We start from the raw sequence: 27,668 nt of genomic DNA on the forward strand, positions 1-27,668 counted from the left end.
GAGCCTATAGTTGAGCTTTTTACTCAGGGAGTCTGCCATTTACCACTTACATTGTGTCCATTTAGTGATAGTTTACCATTCTCCCTCTCTCTGTTCTCCTCTTCCATCCTCTGCCCCCTACTTAAATTTAATTAAAATTTGTACTTTTTAATTGCTGTTTTTAATTTTAAATTTTTAATATTAATTTTAATCCATACTTGGTTGAATCTGTAGATGTGGGAACCAGTGGATAACAGAGGGCTGACTGTATCCTGCCATGTTGTGTTTTGTAATCAATATTCCAGTTACCCTTGTGATTTAATAAAATAAAATTCAGCTTCAGAAAGTGTTTATCACTCTCTCAATGAAGTCGATGAGTTAGATTTTGATTTTTTATTTTGCATAGTGTTACACAGTATTTACTTAATAATGGAATGAATGGTACAGTGTCTAGGTTGTATAAGCTACTGAAGGTTGTAGTTAAGGACATGAGCTACCATAAGTATAGGAAGGTCTTGCCCTGAGCATGGATACTTGTTAGTTTGGTACAACAGGTCATTCTAATAACCGTAGTTAACTAGTGTTTAGCTCATTCCTTATCTAGGTAATGCTATGTGGTTTGTTTTGTTTTGTGACAGAGACTCACTTTGTTGCTCTGGATAGGGTGCCATGGCATCATCATAGCTGATAGCAACCTCAAACTCCTGGGCTGAAGCGATCCTCTACCCTCACCATCCAAGTAGCTGGAACTACAGGTGCCCGCCACCACCAGACTAATTTCCCTATTTTCAGGACAGGTGGGGAGGTCTCACTCTTGCTTAGGCTGGTCTCGAACTCCTAAATTCAAGCAATCCACTAGCCTCACTCCTCCAGAGTGTTAGATGTGAGCCTCCCACTATCTCAGCCCTAAGACAGGTTTTTTTTTTTTTTTTTTTTTAGACAGAGCCTCAAGCTGTTCCCCTGGGTAGAGTGCAGTGGCATCACAGCTCACTGCAACCTCCAACTCTTGGGCTCAAGCGAGTCTCTTGCCTCTGCCTCCCAAGTAGCTGGGACCACAGGTGCCCATCATAATGCCTGGCTATTTTTAGGTTGCAGCCATCGTTGTTGTTTGGCAGGCCCAGGCTGGATTCAAACCCACCACCTTAGGTGTATGTGGCTGGTGCCTTAGCCACTTGAGTCACAGGCGCCGAGCCCCTAAGACAGTTTTTAACTGTGAAGATAGTTCTCAGAAGAACCTTACTTACTACAGCTTTTACATTTAAAAAATAGGAACAAGGCCAGGTATGGTGACTCATACCTGTGATCCTAACACTTTGGGAGGTTGAGGCAGGAGGATTTCTTGAGAGGATGAATTTGAGACCAGCCTTAGCAGCTAGACTCTGTCTCTACAAAAGTGGAAAAATTAACTGGGCATGGTGGCATGTGCTTATAGTCCCAGCTACTTGGTAGGTTGAGACAGGAGGATTGGCTGAGCCCAAGAGCTGGAGGTTGCAGAGAGCTATGATGCTGCTGCTGCCCTCATGCATTTGCAACAATGATACTCTGTCCTGCCTCCCACCCCCCAAAAGGAACAATATATGACTAGATCAAATCTTTCTCCACCTCAAAGAACTTCTGAAAACCTAAGAAAATAATCTTTCTTCAAAACTGAGAGTTATTAGTGAGAGGAGGAAGATGTATAATAAAGGAACAAATTAAGCACATATAAGGGAAGATGCATTTATCTGTTTTTGATTAAAGTTGTATAAAATGTGCAAAGAACAATCAATCAAGTTGTTTATCTCTCTTCCTCACTGTTTTTTCCTTACTCCATTGATGCCTTGCACATAGATGCACAATATTTGTTACTTTATTATGTGATGTATTATTTTTATTACTTATTTGTCTTTATGGATAGTTTCTTTGTTAAGGGGAAAAGAGTTATGTTTTCCATTTCAAGTAAGTTCAAATTCTAAAATGTAGATCTTTTTGGAATTATTTTTCCTTTGCGGTAATTATGCCCTTATAAAAACTAGCTATTGAAGGTAGTAATAGGGAGAAAATATTATTTATAATTCATTTAATATGAATGTTAAATTTCCTAAAAATTGTTTTCATGTTATGTTTACTTAAATATTCTAAAGCTTTCTTTGTCCAAAATTTGTTTTTTTAGTTGAGATTTTTATTAGAATATATGGAGACTTACATGCAGTCATAAGAAAGAAAATAGAAATGTCCCTTTTATACTTAGCCCAGTTTTCCCTAAAGGTAAGATTTAGGAAATATATAATATCACAACCAGGATTTTAGCACTGGTACCATCCACTGATCTTATTTTGCTTTCTCCAGGTTTAGTCATACTCGTTTGTGTGTGTGTGTGAGCACACTTTGCATGCGTTGTGTAATAAGTTCCATACAGTTCTGTAACTCTGTGGGTTTACATATCCACCTCCACAGTCGGGTTATATCATAGTCACCAAAACTTGTTAAGTTGATAACCTTTCAGCTTATATCCTGGTATTGTAAGTCTTCTGTTGGTAGGAGGCACAGAATGGCATTCATGTGCAGTTATGCCTATTCATTCATCCAGCAGAGTTCCCTTGGTTTTTGGTTCAGATTGGATTGGGTTTGGTGTGCTTATGGTGGCCTTTTGTTCCTGGGAATTGGAGTCCTCCTTTCAGGTGTGTTTGATGATCCTTTTGTTTGTTCATTCAGTTCTGAAAAAAGACCAGCAGCTTAATTGTACTGATACTTTGAAGGCTATGTGTTGAAAAGTTTTTTGGGCTAGAAAATAATCCCTGTTATTAATTTTCATTTTTTTCCCCTTCTCTCATTAGGGTCAGAATTATTTTGTAATAATTCTTGGGAACCTTATTAAACACTCACTACCAGACTGTTTATTTGAAGGATAATAAAATATTTATTTAATATCCTAGAACTCCAAAGAAATTCTCTCTGGACTGTTTAATTATCATTAGTTTGTTTCTCACTAGATCAGTTGAGAACATCATGCTATAATGGCCAAGGCTGTTAGTTTTATCCTCTTACAGATAATTTCAGCTGAAGCCCAGACTGGCAATAACATAGTTATATATATAGTAATAATAGGCTGTAATGATATGGGAGATGCAAATAAAAACAGTTTTTTTATTTGAAAACAAATACTTCTCATAGACTTACTGTATCACTGGGAGAGATTTTGGTTATTATTTATTAATTAATATTATGTGTGTGTTACTTTATTAGCTTCTTTACATGCAGATATGTCATTTAGTACTTTGAACAACCTGATGTAGATGTTTCTTTCACATTAATGGAGATACTAACTTTAAGCATTTGAGTAGTATTGTTTTTGCTTGGTGAATTCATGATTTTTTTTTTTTGTGAGATGGTTTTGCTCTGTTTTCTAGGCCGGAGTACAGTGTACAGTGACATCATCATAGCTTACTGCATGCAACATCTAATTCCTGGACTGAAGTGATCCTCCAGCGCCAGCCTCCTAAGTAGCTAGGACTATAGGCATGTGCCAACGTGATGCCTGGCTAATTTTTTTTTTTTTTTTTTTTTTTTGGTAGAAACAGGGATCTTGCTGTGTTGCGCAGGCTGGTCTAGAGCTCTTGGACTCTAGCGATCCTCCGGCTTTGGTTTCCCATAGTGCTAAAATTATAGGCTTAATCTACTGCACCTGGCCAAATTCACTGTTTGAATTAGTAAATGGGAACCTTCCCTTTTAGAGATGTGAACAAGTCCTTTTCCCTTGCTGTTCCTGTGCTTAATATGCATATTGGTTAATCCCTTGCTGTTCACTAGATGGAATTAGATTAGTGAACAGTAGGAGAGTATTTAATTGTTTAATCACTACCATGCAGCATAAAACTATATTAGCTTAAACAGCAAAAAGATCATAGCTTTGTGGGATAAAATTTCCAAGATTGATCATGTTCTTATACCCTTTGTATACTAAAGTTTTAAGAAAACTGCATTTTACAAATATTAAATTTAATTTTGTTGCCTTTAGCCTAGTGTCATAACCTAAGATGAATTTGATTCTTAATTTTGTTGCTTATTAACCATCTGTATTAGCCTCGTCATTTACTAAATTGATACACATTTTCTTTGTCATAATCTATATTACTAATAAAATGTTTAACTGTCTCAAAAGCCAGTTGGCATTCTTTTAGAGACATATTTTTAAGGAAGATACAGAATTTTTTTTTTTTAGACTGAATCTCACTATGTTGCTCTGGATAGAGTGCTATGGCGTCACAGCTCACAGCAACCTCAAACTCATGGGCTTAAGCGAGTCTCTAGCCTCAGCTTCCCAAGTAACTGGGACTATACATGCCCACCACAATGCCCAGCTATTTTTTTTGTTGCAGTTGTCATTGTTGTTTAGCTGGCCCGGGCCAGGTGCGGACCTACCAGCCTCATTGTATGTGGCCGGCACAGTAACCACTGTGCTGCAGGCGCTGAGCTGGAAGATACAGAATTCTAAATTAATACTCTTGTGTTTATGATTCTGCAACCAGATTTGTAAGGTCCTAACTATAATCATTCAGTTCATAATTCAACATATAGTTTAAAGTATAGCATTATGAGACCATTTGTAAATAATGCTTACCTAAATGAAAAGTCAGCATAGATTTACCTTAATTCTAATAAGTTAATTTGGTTACTTTACCATTTAAAAAATTTCTGGAACGTGATCTTTGTCATAAAATGGAATCTATTTCTTTTGTAATTCCTAAAGTAGCTTTCAGTTCAGCATATGAAGGGTAGGTCTACTTGTATGTGATATCTTAGAGAAAAAGGACATATTTGCATAAAACATTCATTTTGATAATTGAATTGAGCCATTTGTCAAAGGAGGAGTATTCAATAATTAAAAGAATTGATATATTCAATGATTAAAAGATACAGTCAATGATTAATTGATATATTCATTTGGTGTCTAAGTTAAAACTTGGAAGATTTATCAGGCTGATCTTTGGCCAACTCTATAGACTGTTTATTTTTCCAAAACTAAAGGATACTATTAGAAGAGAATTTAAATCATAAGAATAATCTAAGTCTAAAATTAATTTTGGTAAGGTACTAGATATAAAATCATTCGAAGTAAAAACAGAAGTGTTGTCTGTATAAATTTGATCTTAAATAGTCTGAGAAGCAAGCAAAAATGTCTGTTTGAGTATTTATTTTCAATTCTTTTGGCATGGCCATATATTAATTCTATGTTTAACTTCATGAAAAATTGCTAGGCCATTTCTAGAATAGTTGTACCTTTTAAATATTCCCACCAGCAATGTATGAGGATTCTGATTTCTGTATATCCTTGTCACTTATTTACATATACATATGTATAGGTACATATATTTGTGGCTATAGTAGACAAGAAGTTGTATCTTATTTGTAGCTATAGTAGGTAAGAAGTTGTATTTTACTGTGATTTTGATTCACATCTCTCTAATAACTAAGGATGTTGAAACATCATTTTATATACATCATTTGCTCATTTAAAAATTAAGTTACTTGTGGGCGGTGCCTGTGGCTAAAAGGAGTAGGGCACCGGCCCCATATACCGGAGGTGGAGGATTCAAACCTAGCCCTGGCCAAAAACTACAAAAAAAAAATTAAATTACTTGTTATTTTGTAGTTAGATGTACGGTCCTAGGCTGAGTGTTTTTCCTCCTTTCTTCTTTTCAGTATGTAAAGGTATTTCTTCTATTGTTTTCTGGCTTGTATTCTTTCTGATTAGAAGCCAGTAATTATTCCTATTTTTGTTTTGCTCTGTATTATATTCCCCCCCTTCCTTGCTTTCAAGATTTTCCTTACTACTATTATTCAGAAATTTATGATGTACTTTTGGTTGGTTTTGTTTATCTTGTTTGAGGTTCTTTGAGCATGGAGGATCTGTGGGCTTATCATCAAACACGGGAGATATTTGACCACTATACTTCAAGTATGTTTTCTGTCCACCCTTTTCTTTTCTTGGCCTGCACTGTATACAGTTACTCAGTCAGCTTTTTCACAGATTACTGAGATTGATTATTTTCTCTCCCTTCCCTATTTCTTTTTCTTTACTTCATATTGACCCATTCCTTTTTTTTCAGCTGATGAAGAATTCAAAATGGCCGCATTCTATATTGGCTCATTCCTATTCCCCATTCTTCAAGTACATTGATCTTTTATTTGCTGATGTTCAGTATGCTTTTAAGCTATAAAGTAACTCTGTATTTCAGAATTATATTTTTCAGACCAGGCACAGTGGCTCACGCCTGTAATCTGACACTCTTGGGACTCTGGGTGGGTGGATTGCTGGAGCTCACAGGTTTGAGACCAGCCTAAGCAATTGGTTACATTTTCCTGCTTACTATTATACCTAGTAATTTTTTTTATTGTATCTGGTAAAAATTGCATATCTCATGTTTTGAGTACCTGTATTTTGATACCTCATGTTTCGACTACCTGAATTTATTTAAAGAGCTGGATTTTATTCTAGAACAGTTAAATTAACTGCAAATAGGTTAATCCTTTTGAATTTTGTTTTAAAGTTTTGTTATAGTGAGTCTTAACTACTCTGTCTGGTTTAGCTCTAATACTAAGGATTAACGCTTTTGGGGTCTCTGTTCAATCTTTTGGATGTTAAATGAAGACTCTTAATGTCTAATTGATAAACTCATTGTTAGCTTTAGGCACTGTTTAAGCTTTCTAGTTGTTGGTAGTTTCCTCAGTATTTGTTTTTTGCTCAGGCCTATATAATTTATACTATGCCTTCATATCTTATTCAGAATTTCAAAGGGCCTTTTATTTAATTTTTTTTTGGCAGCTGTGATACTACCTTATATTTCTTTCTTTTTTTTTTTTTTTTTGAGACAGAGCCTCAAACTGTCCCCCTGGGTAGAGTGCCGTGGCATCACAGCTCACAGCAACCTCCAACTCCTGGGCTCAAGCGAGTCTCCTGCCTCCGCCTCCCAAGTAGCTGGGACCACAGGCGCCTGCCACAACGCCCGGCTATTTTTTGGTTGCAGCCGTCATTGTTGTTTGGCGGGTCTGGGCTGGGGATTCGAACCCGCCACCTTAGGCTGGTTGAGTTATAGGCGCCGAGCCACTACCTTATATTTCTATACAGAATTAATGATATGTCCATACAGAATTTATAGTTAATTAACACAAATAATTAGTGTTATGAAATGCATTTGAAAAAAAAACATTTTGGGTTTCATCACCCGTAGCTCAGTAGTTAGGGCACTGAACACATATACTGGGGCTGGTGGGTTCAGACCTGGTCCAGGCCTGCTGAATAACAATGACACCACCATCAACAACTACAATAAAATAGCCATGCTTTGTGGCGGGCGCCCCAGCTACTTGGGAGGCGAAGGCAAGATAATCACTTAAGCTCAAGAGTTTGAGGTTGCTGTGGGCTGTGACCCCTGACAGCACTCTACTGAGGGCGACATAGAGAGACTCTGTCTCAAAAAAAAAAAGAAGAAGAAATATTTTGTTGTAATGGACTCCTTACAGAAACAGTAATGTAAACAAAAAATACTTTTTAACTATAAAAGGAAAATTCTTTTCAATGTACGTATATAGGAACAAAGTTTACATTTAAATATTAGCATTTGAAATTTTAATCAGTATTACCTTTTATGCAAATAAGTGCTTAGTGTTTTCATTGTGTATATACTATGGGTCTTAATGGCTTATTTTGTATATTCATATTTTGTATTTGTAATTACCTAAAGATAATTTTTAGGCTTATAGGTTGATGGCATCAAATTCTTTGGGAAAGTATATAGTTCATGCTTTTTTAACTTCTATGCCCTTTATCAACTCTGTATCAGTCAAGCTAAATTGTTATACTTTTATAATAGGAATCTCCCTTCAAAATAGTAGCTTGAAACAACAGGTTGTTTTTCACTCATACAAATTCTGTTGATGGATTTGAGTGACTCTCCATGACAACAGTTGTCTGTGTGTTAGTTCAGCTTTATAGGCATCATCAACTTCTGTGGTGCTTGCATATCATAAAGAACTTATACAAAAGCTTCATTAAAGTTTAGGATGTCATGCTGGAAGGCGTCTCATGCCTGCAGTTAATTGCTTGGGCCAGGCATGGTCTAAGTCACTTTTATCCATAACCCTTTGTTCATAAGTATTCATATAGCCCTGTTGAATTGCAAGGAGCATGAAGAAGTGGCCTTCTGCTTAATGCCCTCAAAGGAGAATCTTATTGATGAGAACATTAAGAGTCTCCTTTGCATGTATCTAGGCCCACTCAGTATTCTCACTCTTTGTATTCTCAAGTTATTTGAATTTATCTGTAGAATTACCTTATTATCCTACCTTTCAGTTACCTTAGCTCAGTGATTCCCTCTAGAAAGAAATATTGAAATTGTGTTCATATTGGAACATTTAATACATGTCAAAATATAACAATTAGCTTAGAGATGAGATGGAAAGAATTGTATGCATATGAGAGTGTTGGCAAAAATTCATGATATATTTTAGATTTCTAGTTCTGTCCTCTGAAAAATCCTAGCAACAATCACTATTATGCTAGTCATAGCACCCTGATTGTGATCTCTGAATATCATTTTTCACTTATAGGAGCAAAGACTGCTCAGAAAAGTATCTGATCCTAGGTGTGGAGCAGATTTACAAAATGAGGGTAGAGTATTTTTGTCATACCAGAAAGTAAAGAAGGTATCAAACACTAATAATCGTGACTCAGGAGCCAATTTGAAGCATCTCCTGTGCAAAGATGGAAAATATGATCATCAACAAGAGTAATTGTAATAAATTAAAACATAAATATAATGATATATTTAGAATTACCTCCACTGGACACTGCCTGGGTAAGGCCCACTTCCAGGTTCAGTGATTCACTATTACTCATAGGACTCGGCATATAGTCATCCTCATTGCTGTAAGTCAGTATAGCAAAAGGATCCAAAGCAAAGAGAAAAGGCATATGGGTCAAAGTCTAGAGAAAACCAGGTGCAGGCTTTCAAGAGTCTTCTCCCAGTACAGAACAAGTTGGGCCAATACATATGAAATGTCTACCAGGGAACCTCATTAGAGACTCATTGCCTTGGGTTCTTAGTGGGATTGGTCACATAGGTCCTATGCCTATCAAGTACCACAGTTGTAAACTTCCAGAAGGAAGGCAGGTGCTTAGTGTAAACCACATTCTACAAACATTTTGGGCATAGATCAACTATAGTTAACACTAGTCTTAGGGAATAGTGGGAACCTTCTCAAAACAAGTTTATAGATGCCAGCTAAGGGCCAACCTTGCCAGCAGACCTGACGATAGCAGTCTTAAGCCTTTTTTCTGTACAGATACCTTTAGCAGATGCTGGGAAACCAACTTATTTCACAATTAATTAATGAAGGAAAATAATTCAGTATTTATTTTGGCTGTTTTATGAAGTATACTTCAGCATAACAAAATAGTTGAATACAGGAGTTTTCTCCTTATAGAAATATTCCAGCCAATAGACAAAAGAGTGGAAGAACCATAATTATCAGCATTTTCTAGCCTTTAGTGATTTTATGAATCTAGGTTATGATTATCAATGGCTGCTAATATCACAGAAAGAGAAACTAGAGGTCTGTGTGCTTCAAAAAATCTAATCTAAATGTGGTTAGTTCTCTGGTTTTAACTGTTACTTCATAGGAATTAAAGAGTACAGAAGATATACTTACCGAAAGTGCATATTTTGGGAAATTCTACAGAGTAAACATTTTGTTTCCTTCAGCAAATAAATTGCAAGGAAAAAGAAAAAGAGTGTGAAAAGAGAAGACATAGAGAAAGAAAACATATAGATTAATGGAGAGTTAAGAGATTATCAACCAATTATTATATATTTTTTCTTTGTTTTTAAGAGACAGTGTCTCACTTTATTGCCCTTGGTAGAGTGCTGTGGTGTCACAGCTCACAGCAACCTCCAACTCTTCGGCTTAGGCGATTCTCTTGCTTCAGCCTCCTGAATAGCTGGGACTATAGGCGCCTGCCACAACACCTGGCTATTTTTTGTTGCAATGTGGCTGGGGCCGGGTTTGAACATGTTTCATATATCATGGCTTTTGGAGTCATTAACATGCCAGCTCTGTGGTCTTAGCTTCCCAAGCCTTAGTTGCATTCATTCCATTGCATATATGCTGAGGAGAGGGCAAAAGTCAGAGCTTGACTTCCACTGTATTAATTAGTTAATAAGAATTATTTCAGCACTGATGACCTCAGAACTTCTGCTTTGAAAATAATTTTCTTGAGGAAACACTATTACACTTTTTTAATTGCTTAACAGTCAACAGACCAAAATTAATGCCTTCAATTTTACACTGTATATAATTTTCTTGAGGATCGATACTTTTCCATTTAAATTTTTAGTGAAGATTTGAATCATGAATCATCAATTAGGTTTTCTCCGTATCAAAATTTTTCTGTTATCTTTTGCAGATATTATTCTATCACATCCAATTTTCTTACATTAAATGTGGCAGACCTACATTTCTTAAAGAAGTGTTTTTTAAAAAAAAAAAAGGGTGGCACCTGTGGCTCATAGGAGTAGGGTGCTGGCCCCATATACTGGAGGTGGTGGGTTCAAATCCAGCCCCAGCCAAAAACTGCCCCCCAAAAAGGCCAGGCACGGTGGTTCACACCTGTAATCCTAGCACGCTGGGAGGGGGAAGCTGAAGTGGGTAGACTGCCTGAGCTCACTAGTTTGAGACCAGCCTGAGCAAGAGTAAGACCTCCTGCTAAAAATAGCCAGGTGTTGTGGCAGGCACCAATAATCCCAGCTACTTGGGAGGCTGAGGCAAGAGATTTGCTTAAGCCCAAGAGTTTGAAGTTGCTGTGAGTTGTGATGCCACAGCACTCTACCAAGGGTGACAAAGTAAGACTCTGTCTCAAAAAAAAAAAATTCTTTAAGAAATGTAGGTCTGCCACATTTAATGTAAGAAAATTGGATGTGATATATGAAACAGTATATATATATATATATCACTTGCTGTTTTCCCCAAGGAATAGTTGGATAATCCTATACCCTATATCCAAAGACAGTGGAAGGAGAAGGACTAGACCAGCAGTTCTCAACTTTCTTAATGTCTCCTAATGCCTCGACCCTTTAATATAGTTCTTCATGTTGTGGTGATCCCCAACCATTAATATTGTTTTTGTTGTTACTTCATAACTGTAATTTTGCTACAGTTAGGAATTATAATGTAAATATCTGATATGCAGGCTGTATTTTCATTGTTACAAAGGGGTCGCTACCCACAGGTTGAGAACCACTGGACTAGACCATAGAGCAGCAGTTGAAACATGATGCATCCATTTATAAACTAACACATCTGCCTTTATTTGACCTCTTAATTATAAGACAAGATGTAAATTTTGATATAAATCTTTTTCTTTAAAAATGCTGACTATGCTGGGTTTATTGGTTCACACCTGTAATCCTAACACTTTGGGAGGCTGAAGTGGGAGGATTTCTTGAGGTCAGGAGTTTGAGACCAGCCTGACCAAGAGTGAGAATTCCTCTCTACTAAAAGATAGAAAAATTAGCTGGTTGGTGCTTGCCCATAGTCCCAGCTGTGTAAGAGGCTAGGGCAGAAGAATACTTGAGCCCAGGAATTAATTGTGAGGTTGTAGAGAGCTATGATCATACCACTGCACTCTAGCCTTCTAGCCTAGGTGACAGAGTAAGGCTCTGTCTCAAAAAAAAGAAAAAAAAAAAAAAACAGACTGATTTTTCTCTCTTCTTAACTAATCATATTATTTACCAGCGTGACATCATTTTCTGAATGGAACCTAGTGAGATCATTACCACAGGCATTGGTTTTGTACATTAGTATAATGTACAAAATAATATGCCAAATCTCTGTATTGATATTTGTTAGTTACCAAATATCTAAGAAAAAATTTTTCCCTCCTTTAATATAGCTGAAGAAAATTGTTTTAGGGACAGAAATCTTGAAATAAGTTATATAAATCATGATTAACATGTATTAAGTGCTTTTTAACAACGGCATAAAAATATCTCTGCTGTGCTGTGCACATTCCCTCTCTTCAATCCTAAAAACAAAGCTAGTTAGTAATAAGGATGACACTTAATATTTCCTAAATATGAAAGAATTATCAGTTAAAAGTAATTATTGGCACTTATTTATTTTCGAGACAAAGACTCTGTCACCCAAATTGGAATGCAGTGGAGCAATTACAACCTCAAATTCTTAGGCTCAATGATCCTCCCACCTCACACTTCTAGGTAGTTAGGACTACAGCTGTGTACTACCTTGCTCAGAGATGGGGTTAAGGTCTCACTGTGTTTCCCAGACTGGTCTCTAGTACTTACAAGCCTCAAGTGATTTTCTTGGCTTCCCAAAGTGTTTGATTTTAAAATAGTTTATCAGATGTAGTAGATGCATGTTGCTTTCTAGAACATTAATAAAAGGTGGAAAATATGTACAAATATGTACTTGCAAACCTGAAAGCTATTCCTTCTCAAAATTTCTTCATTAGTTTTACCCTCACTACTTTACTTTATTTATATTAAAGTCAATGAAATTGTCAATAGTGAAGAGAGTGGGTTATCAAATTATATTGAGGCGGGAGAGGTGCTAAAGGCATAATGTTTATAAATTGAATTTGTGATCATTTGAAATTTCTTAATTTTTAGGAGATTTTACCAACATGGTGTATACATCTTACTGATGATGTCTTTCATATAATTCTAGCAAAATTAGTCAGACATAATTGTTATATAATTGTACTATAAAACTTTAAGTTTGTTAAGAGCTCACTTTCAGGAACCTGTCTTGCCTATGTTTAATTTCTGACTCTGTTTCTTCACTGATGTATTGGACAAGTAACTTAATCTCTTTGGGCTCTAATTTTCCCCAACCATGAAATGAAAAGACACCAATGATACTTTCCTCATGGAGTCATCTTAAGACTGGTAAAGCACTTACAAAAGTTATAGGCTGCATAATAAGCATTTAAACGTTAGCTATTGTTTTATTATAAAAATAATTTATAATTTATTATAAAAATAAGAGGTTAACGTTGGGTTTAAACAATAGAGTGCTAAGATCATATAATTTCTTGCTGACTGGCAACACAAATACTGAGATATACTCCACGTGAATTCATGTAGTAAACTATTTAATGGTGTACTAAGCAACACTTCTGTGTGGTTTACAGCAATATACTTCCAATTCCTCTCTCCCATCTTCTGTGCTATTATTGTCATGTTCTACTTTTACACATACAGTAAATACATTTCTTCTAACTTCCCTTTATATAACCGGTTATCTTTTAGAGCAATTGAAAATAAGAAAAGTAATTTTTTTTCCTTTGAGACAGTCTCAAGCTGTCACCTTGGGTAGAGTGCTGTAGCATCACAGCTCACAGCAACCTCAAACTCTTGGGCTTAACCAATTTTCTTGCCTCAGTCTCCCAAGTAGCTGGGACTACAAGTGCCTGCCACAATGCCTGGCTCTTTTTTCTGTTTCTTTCTTTCTTTTTTCCTTTTTTTTTTTGTTGTCGTAGCTGTCATGGGCCAGGTTCAAACCCGCCAGCCTTGGTGTATATGGCCAGCGCCTTACCCACTGAGCTACAGGTGTGGCCAGAAAAATAATTTCACATTTACTTTTATTTATGACATTTCCGATATTCTTATTTCTTTATGGAGGTGCATATATATTTCTATGGCATCATATTTCCTTTATCCTGAGGTACTTTTTTAATCTTTTTTTGCTGGAAATGACGTCCTCTTTTAGTTTTCCTAAAAAATTCTACTTTTCTTTCCTTTTTTTAAAAAAAAAATAATTAATTAATTATTCATTTATTTTTAGAGACAGAGTCTCACTTTATTGCCCTCAGTAAGTGCTGTGGCATCACAGAGCTCACAGCAACATCCAACTCCTGGGCTTAAGTGATTCTCTTACCTCAACCTCCCGAGTAGCTGGGACTACAGGCACCTGCCACAACGCCTAGCTATTTTTTTTTGTTGTTGCAGTTTGGCTGAGGCCGGGTTTAAACCCACCACCTGAGGTAAATGGGGCCAGCGCCCTACCAACTAAGCCAGAGGCGCCGCCCTTTTCTTTCCTTTTTGAATGGTATTTTCACCAGGTATAGGATTCTTCCTTGAGTTTTTTTTTTTCTTTTAGTGCTTTATACATTTCACTCCATTGACTTCTGGCTTATGTAATTTTTGCTGATAAATCTATTAGTGTCTTGTTTCTTTTAGTGTAATGTTTCTTTTTCTTCTGGCTGTCTGTTGCTCTAGGTAGAGTACTGTGGTGTCACAGCTCAAAGCAACTTAAAACTTCTTTGCTCAAGGGATCCTCTTGCCTCAGCCTCCCAAATAGCTGGGCCTGCAGGTGCCCACCACAATGCCTGGCTAGGTTTTATTTTTTTAGAGATAGTCTCGCTCTTGCTAAAGCTTGCCTGAAACTCCTGAGCTCGAGCAATCCACTGGCTCAGCCTTCCAGAGTGCTAGGATTACAGGCATGAGCCACTGTGCCCAGCCTAAGATTTTCTTTTTATCTTCAGTTTTGAGTAGTTTGAATATGATTTGTTTAGTTGGTTTGAGGGGGCTAGAGGTGTGATTGATTTTATTTCCTGAACTACTTCATCTGAGGTTTTGTGTCTTTATTAGTTTTTGAAAATTCTCAACCAGATATTTTTCCTTTCCTATTCTCTTGCTCTTCTAGGATGTCAATTACATGTATGTTAAGTCACTGATACTCCCCCACAGGTCTTGGATTTTTTGTTCTTCATTATTTTCCCCTTCATGTTTCATGTTAGATAATCTCTTACTTAACTCTGTTGTGTTTATTCTTCAGCTGTTCCAGAGCATTCTTCAACTCTGTTAACCATGTTTTTCCTTTGTCTCTGACAGTATGCTGGGTTTTATTACCTCCTTGCTTCTTTGTTATGATTTGTGATTGGAAGTTGTTTTGTATAAGACAAAAGAGATTGAGCCAAATAGCATTTGGGGAAAGGGTATTAAATCAGTCTAGTTTTTAGTTGAGCTTTATTTTGATCTTGTTTTACATTCAGTGGAATACAGGCTTCAATTTCAATTTCTACTCTAAAGTTAGTTTTGGTTTTCTTTTTAATTAATTGATTATTTTTTAAAATTTTTTCAAATTAATATGAGGGTATAATTTTTAGGTTACATTGTTCTCACTTATAGGGTAAAGTTCCATTTGTAGAAGAGCCCCCCAACAAGGGGTTTGTTACACATCCTCCCACAATGTGCACCTTAGGTGAGATTGGCCTCGTGACCGCCTGCCAAACGTCCTCCCCCCTTCCACTTCCCTCAGCCCCTGAACTGGACTATGTTAGTGTTTTATTGTTCTTATGAGCATGCAGTTGTTTATATATTGATTTCATATTAGTATGGAGTACATTGGATATTTATTTTTCCATTCTTGCGATACTTTACTAAGAAGAATGTATTTCAACTCTATCCAGGTAAATGTAAAAGATGTAAACTCTCCATCTTTTTTAATGGCTGAATTATATTCCATGGTATACATATACCACAGTTTGTTGATCCATTCATGCGTTGATGGGCACTTAGGTTGCTTCCACAACTTGGCAGTTGTGACCTGAGCTGCAATAAACATTGTAGTGCAGATATCTTTGGGGTAAAATGATTTTTATTCCTCTGGGTAGCTACCTAATAATTGGGATTGCAGGTCAAATGGGAGGTCGACTTTTGGATTCTCTCTACTTCTCTCCAGAAAGGCTAGAATTAGTTTGCAGTCCAATGGTTTTTGTTTTAAATAGAGTTGAGGTCTCTTTGTTAGGGAATTTTTCTAATGTCTTTTTTGCCCTCTACTTTTGATCTTCTCTTTGTTACTGTACCACAGAGAAGGTCTGCTTGCTTCGCTCTCTCCCACAGCTGTATACTATTGTTATTTATTCCTCAGTGCTTGTTAGCACAACGGTGGACAGACATGGGAAGTGCTGAGGAGGGGAGTATTCTCTATAGTCCTGTTTCTGCCTCAGTTTTAGGCAGAACTTGGGAGTGAAGACTTTCTCAGGGATCCTGCTTTCCCCAGCTATAGGGGAAAATAGTAAAGGTCTGTTTTCCTGCCCCTCCCTGTGGATAAAGGGTTTTTCACCTTTATTTTCCTTCATATTGTTGGTGGGAGATAGGGCAACTACAAAGAGTTAGTCCATGGAGTGTGTTTGTTCTGCTTTTTTAACGTTAAGTTCTGGTCAGCAGCCATCTCCCTTGGCTAGTTTTTGATAAGTAGAGCTATCACTGGCACAAAAGATAGGTAATTTTTGGCATCAGCTGCCAGGGTGTTAGTAAATAATGTTTATAAATATCATAAATATATATTTTCAGTTTTCTTTTCATTCATTCATTTATTTATTTATTTATTTATTTATTTATTTATTTTTTGAGATAGAGCCTCAAGCTATCGCCCTGGGTAGAATACTATGGCATCACAGCTCACAGCAACCTCCAACTTCTGGGCTGAAGTGATTCTCCTGCCTCCGCCTCCCAAGTAGCTGAGACTACAGGCGCCCACCACAATGCTTGGCTATTTTTTTGTTGCAGCCATCATTGTCGTTTGGCGGGCCCAGGCTGGATTCAAACCTGCCAGCTCAGGTGTATGTGGCTGGTGCCTTAGCCACTTAAGCCACAGACGCCAAGCCTATTTTCAGTTTTCTTATTGAACATTTAAGTTTTACTTCTTGAATTTTTTTTTCAGGCAGAGTCTCACTTTGTTGCTTCAGGCAGCCAAGTCCACAGCAACTTCAAATTCCTAGGTTCAAGGGATCCTCCTGCCTCAGCCTCTAAAGTAGCTAGACATAGCTGTGTACCACCATGCCTGGCTAATTTTACTGTTTTTAGTAGAGACAGGATCTTGTTCTTTTTCAGGCTGGTGTTGTTTCCTGAGTATAAGTGATCCTCTAGCCTCAGCCTCCTAGAATGCTAGGATTATGGGTGTGAGCTATCAAGCTCTGACTTGAATTATTTGTTAATCACGCATTTTTATTAACAAAAATTCTGAATGCTGGTGGTGCCTATAGCTCAGTGGGTAGGGCACCGGTCACATGTACCAGGGCTGGTGGGTTCAAACCCAGCCTGATCTGCTAAAAACAAACAAACAAACAAACAAACAAAAATTCTGAATGCAGATAGTATAAGTATTCAAAAAGAATTGGTGAATGAATGAATTGTGATCCCTATTGCTGTTCTTTTCCTATGCATAGGTTTTGTTTGTTTGTTTGTTTGTTTGTTTTTGTGACAAAGTCTCCCTTTGTTGTCCTTGGTAGAGTACTGTGGCGTCATAGCTCACAGCAACCTCCGGCTCTTGGGCTTAGGCGATTCTCTTGCCTTAGCCTCCCTAGTAGTTGGGACTACAGGCGCCCACCACAGTGCCCAGCTATTTTTTGGTTATAGTTGTCATTGTTTGGCAGGCCTGGGCTGGGTTCGAACCTGCCAGCTCCAGTGTATGTGGCTGGCACCCTAGCTGCTGAGCTACAGGTGCTAAGCCTGCATAGGTTTGTTGTTTTTTTAAATAGACATTGCTCCTTGTAAATCTACTGTGCATAAGTTTTATTCTTTATTTATGATTACTATAATATTTATTCATTTATTTATTTATTTTGAGACAGAGTCTCACTATATTACCCTGGGTAGAGTGCTGTGGCATCATAGCTCACAGCAACCTCAAACTCTTGCTTGGGCTCAAGCAATTTTCTTGTTTCAGCCTCCCTAGTAGCTGGGACTACAGGCACCAGCCACAACACCAGGCTATTTTTGTTGTTGTTGTTGTTTAGCAGGCCCAGAATGGGTTTGAACCCACCAGCCCCAATGCACTTGGCTGGCGCCCTAACCATTGAGCTACAGGCACCCAACCTATAATACATATTTCTGAGAGTTTAAAAAAAAGTCTTATGAGATCTCTTTGTATTTCTGAACATTCATTTATGTATTTTCCTTCCAGTCAAGATGTGTATAAGTTTAAAGTTGAAGGAAGTTCTGTCATTGGACAAAATTCTTATCACATTATTGTGACTATTAAAGGAAGACCTTTATCCAAAGAGAAAGAATAATGAATAAGGAAGGAATACAGAGAGAAAGAATAAATATTCAGTTGTTTGTCTATATACAGATGCTTCTCAACTTACTATGGCATTAGAGACCTATAAATCCATCATAAGGTGTATTTGATACACCTAATCCACCAAACATTATAGCTTAGCTTAACCTACTTTAAATGTGCTCAGAAAACTTGCATCAGCGTACAGTTGGGCAGAAGTTCTACACAAAAACTGTTTTGTATTAAAGTATTGAATAATGTGTGTAATTTATTGAATACTATAGTAAATTATGATTTCTACTGAATGCATATTATTTTTGCACCACTGGAAAGCTGAAAAATGGTAAGTCTGGGCTTATCAGGATATCCTTTGAGTAGATGTAGTTTATTCTTGACTGAGTGCAATAACAAGGTGCAAAAGAACAAGAGGGAGAAAGTTAATGTTACTAAAATCTACTGGGGCCTTTTCTAGAGATAGAGACGAAATTTGTTAAAGATAACGGCAACCTGAAATTCCTCAACAAATGAAACATCTCCTGAAGTTGACTGTCATCTTCTTCCAGGTGATTTACTGTTCTTTTGGTGGAACATCCAAAGGGCTACACTTCAATAACTTAATAGTTGGACTTGTCCTTCTTACAAGAGGCAGAGATGAAGAGAAAGCAAAATGTAAGTACTTTTATTATCTCAAAATGATAATACCAAATTTGTGTGCAGAATAATTTGCCTCAGAATTCTGATAACAGGCAAAGAATTTGAATTGACAAAAAAAGGTATACAGGTGGCCAATAAGCACTTGAAAAAATACTCAGCATAATTAGTCATTAGAGAAATAAAAATTAAAACTACATTGAGATACTACTGCACATCTCCTAAGGTGGCTAAAGTTAAAAAGTCCTATAATAACAAATGTTAAGGAGGATGTGGAAAAATCATAGCCCACATTATATATTGGTGATAAGAGTATAAGAAAGAGCAGCCACTTTGGAGACTAGTTTGGCAATTCCTCAAACTATTAAACATTGAGTTACCAAATAGTCCAGTAATTTCTATTTCTAAGAAAGTTCAAATGCACACATTTGCCAGAACAAATCATGTATACAAATTTATTTATTTATTTTTCACATGAAAAGTCTTTATTAATCCTTTCGTGAAGAATCTATACAGTGGCTGCAGATAATACCACTGTAGAGTCTTTACTCCTTCGCCTGTTATGCAATCTCCAGCTCATTTTTTGCCAGCACCAACACTAGCCTTTGCAGTCCCCCTGACTTTTTTCATTCTGTTCTTGTGTTCCTTTCGCTGTTTTCTTGACGTCTTTTTCTTCTCATACAGACTATGCCTTGCAAGTCTTATGTTTGGGTTCATTTTTCTTTGCATAATCTAAGGAATTATAAATCATGCCAAAGCCCGTTGTCTTCCCACCACCAAAGTGAGTTCTGAATCCAAATACAAAGATGACATTGTGTGTGGTCTTGTACATCTTGGCTAGTTTTACTCCAATTTCTGTCTTTGGTACTGTTGCCTTCTCAGGGTGAAGGACAAAAATAACCATTTATTTCCTCTGAAGTAGTCGGTTAGTCATGAACTTCCTGGTCTGGATAGTTACTGAGAAAGTAGTTGGGACTGCAGGCACCTACCACAATGCCTGGCTTTTGTTGTTGTTGTTGTTATTGTAGTTGTCATTGTTCTTTGGCATGCCCAGGCTGGATTTGAACCTGCCAGTCCCAGCGCCTTAACTGCTGAGCTACCGGAGCGGAGTCATTAACCCTCCAATCTTGGCAGTATTAGGAGATGGTACTTTGGGGAGGTGATTAAGTCATAGAAGTTATTCTCTTAGGTGGGATTAAGTGCCTTTCCAAAAAATGTCCTAGAGAGACCCTTTACCATTTTCATTTTTATTCACAATGAAGAGATGGCTGTCTGTGAACCGGGATGTGGTCCCTGACCAGACACCAAATTTGCTAGCTCCTTCACTATGTACTTCTCTGTCACCAGAACTATGAGAAATAATTTCTGTTGTTTATAAGCCACTTCATTTATGGTATTTTATTACAACAGCCCTCAGAGATTAAGACACATCTCTTAGACTCCTGTCTTGTTCCTGAATTTAGACTATTCTTCTTAGTCCTTGATACAGTTTGAAGGTGTCACCCAAAGTTCATGTATTGGAAATTTACTTATTTATTTTTTTAGTTTTTTTTAAGAGACAGAGTCTCACTTTATCACCCTTGGTAGAGTGATGTGGTGTCACAGCTCACAGCAACCTCCAACTCCAGGGCTTAGGCAATTCTCTTGCCTCAGCCTCCTGAGTAGCCTAGGACTACAGGCACCTGCCAAAACGTCTGTCTATTTTTTTGTTGCTGTTTGGCTGGGGCTGGGCTCAAACCCACCACCCTCGGTATATGGGGCCTACCCACTGAGCCACAGGTGCTGCCCAAGTGTATTGGAAATTTAATGCTCATACAGCGTGTTGAGAGGTGGGACCTTTAAGAAATGATTAAGTCAGGAGGGGTATGCCAGTGTGAATGCATTAATGCTGTTGTCTCAGGAGGGGATTTATTACCAAGGGAGTGGCATCCTTATAAAGAATGAGTTCAGCCAGCTTCCCTCTCTCTTGCCTGTGCTCTTTTAACCTTCTGCTTTCCACCATGGGATGATGAAAGAGCAAGAAAGGCCTTGCCAGATGCAAGTCTCTCTATCTTGGTCTTCTCAGACTCCACAACTGTACAAAATAAATCTCCGTTCATCATAAACTATCCAATCTGTGGTACTCTGTTATGGCTACACAAAACAGACTAAGAGAATCCTTTAAAAAAAGTTTTATTGAGGTATAACTGACATACAATAAAATGCAGTTATATAAAGTGTACATTTTGATGTTTTGACACATGTATATACCCGCTAATGATTATAATAATCAAGATAATGAATTATGTCCATAACCTCAGTTTTATATATTAGAATATAATTTTGATTCTGGGTTTTCCAAATTAACATCCCTCTACCAGCACATGCACAGACTGGCTCCAGTCAGCATTTATTAAAAATACAAGTGAAAAAGTGTGTAGTGTGTGTCTATAGGTCCAGCTACTTGAGAAGGTGGGGTGAAAGAATTGTCTAGATGGCAGGAGTCCATGTCCAGGATGTACTATGATCACATCTGTGAATAGCCACTGCAGTCCAGCTTGGGCAACACAGTGAGACCCTGTTTCTATAAAGCAGTGGTTCTCAACTTTTTTTTTTTTTTTAAAGACAGAGTCTTACTTTATTGCCCTCGGTAGAGTACTGTGGTGCCACAGCTCACAGCAACTTCCAACTCTAGTGCTTAGGTGATTCTCTTGCCTCAGCCTCCTGAGTAGCTGGGAGTAGCTGGAACTACAGGTACCCACCACAACACCCAGCTATTTTTTGTTGCAGTTTGGCTGTGCTGGGGCCGGATTCGAACCTGCCACTGAGCCACAGGGGCTGCCCTGTTTTCAACCTTCCTAATGCTGCAACCCTTTAATATAGTTAATATGGGTTGTGACCCACAGGTTGAGAACCGCTGCTATAAAAAGTAAAAATAAACATACAGTCATCCCTTCTTATCCATGAGTTCTTTATCTGCAGATTCAACCAACTTCTAGATTTTTGAATATTTAAGGGGAAAAAAAACTATTAAAAAACCAATACAACAATTAAAAATAATACAAATCAGCCAGGTGCAGTGGCTCACACCTATAATCTCAGCACTCTGGGAGGCCGAGGTAGGTGGATTGCCTGAGTTTACGCATTCAAGACCAGCTTGAGCTAGAGTGAAACCTCGTCTCTAATAATAGCCGAGCATTGTGGCGGGCACCTATAGTTCCAGCTACTTGGGAGGCTGAGGTGAGAAAATTGATTAAGCCCAAGAATCTGAGGTTGCTGTGAGCTATGACACTATGGCACTATATTAGGGGTGACAAAGTGAGACTATGTCTCAAAACAAACAAAAAAAAGCCAATACCGTATAATACTTATTTATATAGCATTTACATTGCATGAGGTATTATAAGTAATCTAGAGATGATTTAAAGTATATAGGAGGATATATGTAGCTTACATACATATATCATGCCACTTTATATAAGGGTGAGAGCATCCAGGGATTTTAGTATCCTCGAGAGTCATAGAATCTGTCTCCTCTGGATTATTCAGATATGACTGGTAATAGGGTCACAACCACATTTTTAAAGTTTCTTCATTTTTATCATACAGTTGTATTAATATCTTAGGGTTCTTTAGTAAAGCAGACTGGGCAAATTGATACAATAGATATATTATCTCTCAGTTCTGAAGGCTAAAATTTCAAAATCAGGGTACCACGAGGGCCATGCTATCTCTAAAATCTACAAGGGACAATTCTTTCTTCTTCATTCCTTTTGGTGATGGCTGACAATTCTTGGCATTCCTTGCCATTCCAGTCTTTGCTTCTCTTGTCACATGGCTTTCTTTTGTGTTTGTCTTTTCTTCTTATAAGGATACCATTCATATTAGACTGGGTCCCATCTTAATGAACTCATGATAGCTCAATTATGTCTGCAAAGAACCTATTTCCAAATAAGCTCACATTGTGAAAGTTAGGACTTCACAATATCTTTGGGGGGTATATAATTCAACCCATAGGAATAATATTTCAAATATAATATACACTTCCACCTAGCTATCGCTCTATTTCTTAACATTGTGTCGTATTTGTCCCAGATCTTGACTTTTTTTTTTTTTATTGCATTTTTTGGCTAGGGTTGGGTTTGAACCTGCTACCTCTGGCATATAGGACCAGTGCCCTACCGTTTTGAGCCATAGGCACCGCCCTTGACTTTTGTTTTTTTGAGACAAGAGTCTCACTCTGTTGCCGTAGGCTAGAGTGCCTTGGCATCAGCCTAGCTCACAGCAACCTCCAACTCCTGGGATCCAGGGATCTTCCTACCTGAGCCTGCCTCTCCTTATATACCTGAAACTACAGTAGTACCAAATGCTATATATATTATGTTTTTTCTTATCCAAATATACCTATGTTATATTTAGTCTATAAATTAGGCCCAAGAAAAGATTGACAACAGTAACTAATAGTAAAGTAGAATAATTATAACAATTTACTATGATAAAAGTTATATGAATCTGGACACTTTTTGTCACTTAAAATGTCTATCTATCTGATAACGAAGACAGCTAAGTGACTAAAAGGCAAGTAGGGTGTACAGTGTGTGTATGTGAGACAAAGGGATGATTCATGTCCCAGATAGGATGGAGCCAGAGGCTAGAGGTTTCATTATGTTACTAAGAACAATGTGAAACTTAAAACCTATGGGGGCAGCATCTGTGGCTCAAGGAGCAGGGCCCTGGCCCCATATACTGGAGCTAGCGGGTTCAACCTGGCCCTGGCCAAAAACTGCAAAAAAAAAACAATAACAACAAAAAACAACTTATGAATTATTTACTTCTGGAAATTTTCATTTTATATTTTTGGACCTCTATTAACCGTGTAACTGAAACCTTGGAAAATAAAACCATGGATAAGGGGGACTAGTACTATACAGATTACTTTATAATTTGCTTTTCCCTGAATATTATATTTCTTGATACTTATCCATCTTGAAACATTTGATTCCTTTAACTTTTATATAGTATTTTATTGTGTGTATATCTCACACAATAAAAAATCTCCCAACAAAAAAAATGCTGTGGTCTGCATGGCTTCACACCAGAATTCTATCAAACCTTCAAAGAAGAGCTTATTCCTATACTGCAGAAATTATTCCAAAAAAATTGAGGAGGAAGCACTCTTTCCCAACATGTTCTATGAAGCAAACATCACCCTGATACCAAAACCAGGAAAAGACCCAACTAAAAACGAGAATTTCAGACCAATTTCACTAATGAATATAGATGCAAAAATTCTCAACAAAATCTTAGCCAGTAGATTACAGCTTATCATTAAAAAAGTCATACATCATGAACAGGTAGGTTTCATCCCAGGAATGCAAGGCTGGTTTAATATACGCAAGTCCATAAACATTATTCACTGTATCAACAGAAGCAAAACCAAAGTCTATATGATCCTCTCAATAGATGCAGAAAAGCATTTGATAAAATCCAGCATTTTCTAATTAGAACATTGAGGAATATAGGCATAGGTGGCACATTTCTTAAACTAATTGAAGCTATCTATGACAAACCCACAGCTAATATTTTACTGAATGGAGTAAAACTTCCTTTTAGAACTGGAACCAGACAAGGTTGTCCTCTGTCACCATTACTATTTAACATAGTGCTGGAAGTTCTAGCCATTACAATTAGACAAGAAAATAAAGGGCATCTGAATGCGAGCAGGGAAGGTAAAACTCTCCCTTTTTGCTGATGATATGATCTTATACTTAGAGAATCCTAAAGACTCAACCACAAGACTCTTGGAAGTCATCAAAAAATACAGTAATGTCTCAGGATATAAGATCAATGTCCACAAGTCAGTTGCCTTTGTATATACCAACAACAGCCAAGATGAGAGGTTAATTAAGGACACAACTCCCTTCACTATAGTCCCAAAGAAAATGAAATACTTAGGAATATACCTAACGAAAGAGATGAAAGACCTCTATAAAGAAAATTATGAAACCTTAAGAAAGGAAATAGCAGAGGACATTAACAAATGGAAGAACATACCATGTTCGTGGCTGGGAAGAATCAACATTGTTAAAATGTCTATATTTCCCAGAGCAATTTACTGATTCAACGCCATCCATATTAAAATACCAACATCCTACTTTCAAGACTTGGAAAAAATGATTCTGCGTTTTGTACAAAACCAGAAAAAAAACCCATATGGCTAAGGCAGTTCTTAGTAATAAAAACAAAGCTGGGGGTATCACCATACCAGGTTTTAGGCTGTATTGTAAGGCCATAGTGGTCAAGATAGCATGGTACTGGCACAAAAATAGAGACATAGACATTTGGAATTGAATAAAAGACCAGGAAATGAAACCAACAACTTACAGCATCTAATCTTCGATAAACCAAACAAGAGCTTCCACTGGGGTAAAGACTCCCTATTCAATAAATGGTGCTGGGAGAATTGGATATCCACATGTAAAAGACTGAAAGTGGACCCGCACCTTTCTCCACTCACAAAATTGATTCAAGATGGATAAAGGACTTAAATTTAAGGCATGTATATCTCAGTTTTCTTATTATTGATAGACTTTTATCTTTTTTCCTAATATTTGCTCTTACAAATAGTGTTCCACTTAACACCTTGTATGTGGGTATCAGTTTTTCAAGTGTAGAAGTGTGATTTTGTCAAAGTGGAGTTTCTGGCGTACATCTTCACCTTCACTAGAGTTTTTCAAATTACTCTCCGAAGTGGTCAACAGTAATTTATACTCATATTATATAACACTACATAAGAGGTTCTGTTTCTCTCAATCTTTGCTAACAGTTGGTATTACTATATGCATTTTTGGAAATTTGATGTATTTGAAAAGATGTCACATTGCTGTTTTAATTTGTTGCTAGGTAATTTTGAGAAGTAAATTAAATTATATTTATAAAGTGCTCATCCCTAGTAATCACTCAATTATTGATACCTTTTTCTTCTCTTGCTGTTTCTACCTGGGTACATTTGATCTATGTTAAGATTTATTCTATCTTTCTTTATCTTAGACATTTTCAGTCTTTTTTCAAGTGAATCTGGGAGCTATGTTGTGCGAGAAGAAATGGAAAGAATGCTCCACGTGGTGGATGGTAAAGTCCCAGATACACTCAGGAAGTGTTTCTCAGAGGTATATTTAAAGATTTACATTTTATGCCTTCCTGTTGACAAAGTACTAACTTTTAGTTGTATAATAAATTTAGCTATGATGATTGTTTATATCCAGAATATTCTTAGCATTTTTGTATTTAATAATTTATATTTCAACTATTTATGTGTCTATTCAAAGGTCCATGATTCTCATTACTGTCATATTTGTAAATCTGAAAATTGTTAATTTTTCTGGAAAGGCAAATGTTTATACTTAGAATATAAGGAAACACACTCTTATGCCCTCAGTTCCACATATACCAACACATACACATGCATACACAAAAGTGCAGGAACCTGAAACCATGCCTTATTGTAGTGCTGTTGCTTTTCATCAGTGGATATAGAAGTGTATCATTCATTGGCCTTGAGCCATCTGTGACCTATTTTACCATTTATTTTACTTTGTTAATTTTTATAGTGAAATATTTAGATTAAAACTTATCATTTTTTTCTGTTTGTAAAAATAATTTATTTTTAGTGTCTAAAACAGAAAGAAATAATAGAAAATTAATAGTAGCAAATGTGTATTTTTAATAGAAAATTCTTTTATTTTTCTTCTCAGAGGTCTGCTAATATGTGAAAAGTTCCTAGAGATGGTAGAATAAAAACCTCTTTAGAAGTTTCTGATCCTTTACTGTAGCACTCAGTGTCCCAGAATTTCTTACGGGTCACTTTTTGACCCACTTCCATTTTAGCAATATGATGGTCCTTTACTGCTTTTGGTTTTATTCAGGGAGTTTAGCTCTACCTTCCTGACTGTGTAGGCATTGATTGTCTATACTTCATCCATATGCATACTGTAATATTCCTTTGGGCTATCTTTAGCTTCTTGTCACTCTGGTTTTGAGTTGTCTTCTGTATTGATAGGTGATGTCTTTTTCTTGCTTTGAGCTTAGAGGTGCAGTTTTTGGTGCTAGTTACAGTGTTACATTTTATCTAGCATTTCTGTGTTTTGAATACAAAAGGATGGGTTGCCTACATTTTGGGGTCTGACATACTGACTGGAAATTACTGTGATAGTATTTCAGTACTTAAGGACAAACTGGGCTGTGGTTTGTTTGTTTTTTCTCCGTAATAAAATTTGTCAGAAGAAAAGGTAATATAAACTCTGCAGATCTTATTAATTGGGTTTTTATAGAGATAACAAATACAATAATACTCTTTGCTTTTTTTTAGTTTTTTAGGGGGGGCGTTGGGAAGACAGAGTCTTACTCTATTGCCCTGGGGAGAGTTCCATGGCATCATATCTCACAGCAACCTCAAACTCTTGGGCTCAAGCACCCCTTTCGCCTCAGCCTTCAGAGTAGCTGGGACTACAGATGCCTGCAACGCCTGGCTAATTTTTCTATTTTTAGTAGAGATGAGGTCTCACTCTTGCTCAGACTAGTCTTGAACTCCTGAGCTCAAACAGTCCACCTGTCTTGGCCTTCCGGAGTGCTAGGATTATAGGTATGAGCCACTATCTATGCCTGGCCTGTTATTTCATTTTAATAAGGTTTATGTAAATACTCCCATTTTGTAGATGAGAATTACATGTGGTTGGTCACCTAGTTCTCTAAAATTTAAGCACAATAGAAGGCTTATGTATTCACTGATAATTAGCGCTAAAGGAAAAATAAAGTAGAATAGCTGGTGATAGGAAAGAGGCAGCTGTGTTTTGCTATTTTATTGAATAGGGTGATGGTTGAGTCTGTCAGATAAAGAGAAATTTGAGTAGAAAATGTATAGGAGGCTCGGCGCCTGTGGCTCAACCAGCTAAGGCGCCAGCCACATACACCTAAGGTGGCCGGTTCGAATCCAGCCC

At 37.1% G+C, this 27,668-nt stretch overlaps 1 protein-coding gene across 3 annotated transcripts in view; it reads left to right on the plus strand.

Annotated features, from left to right (window-relative positions):
- Positions 1-27,668, plus strand: part of USP32 (ubiquitin specific peptidase 32) — a 223,695-nt gene that overhangs the window by 86,384 nt on the left and 109,643 nt on the right. For all 3 annotated transcript variants that reach the window (XM_023516587.1, XM_003795603.3, XM_023516588.1), the window contains 2 exons: positions 18,606-18,711; positions 25,723-25,841. In XM_023516587.1, the coding sequence (XP_023372355.1) occupies positions 18,606-18,711; positions 25,723-25,841 (225 nt within the window). The remainder of the gene's footprint in view (positions 1-18,605; positions 18,712-25,722; positions 25,842-27,668) is intronic.

Source organism: Otolemur garnettii, unplaced genomic scaffold (assembly GCF_000181295.1).
Source record: "Otolemur garnettii isolate 467f Iridium unplaced genomic scaffold, OtoGar3 scaffold00094, whole genome shotgun sequence".
Taxonomy (NCBI): Eukaryota; Metazoa; Chordata; class Mammalia; order Primates; family Galagidae; genus Otolemur; species Otolemur garnettii.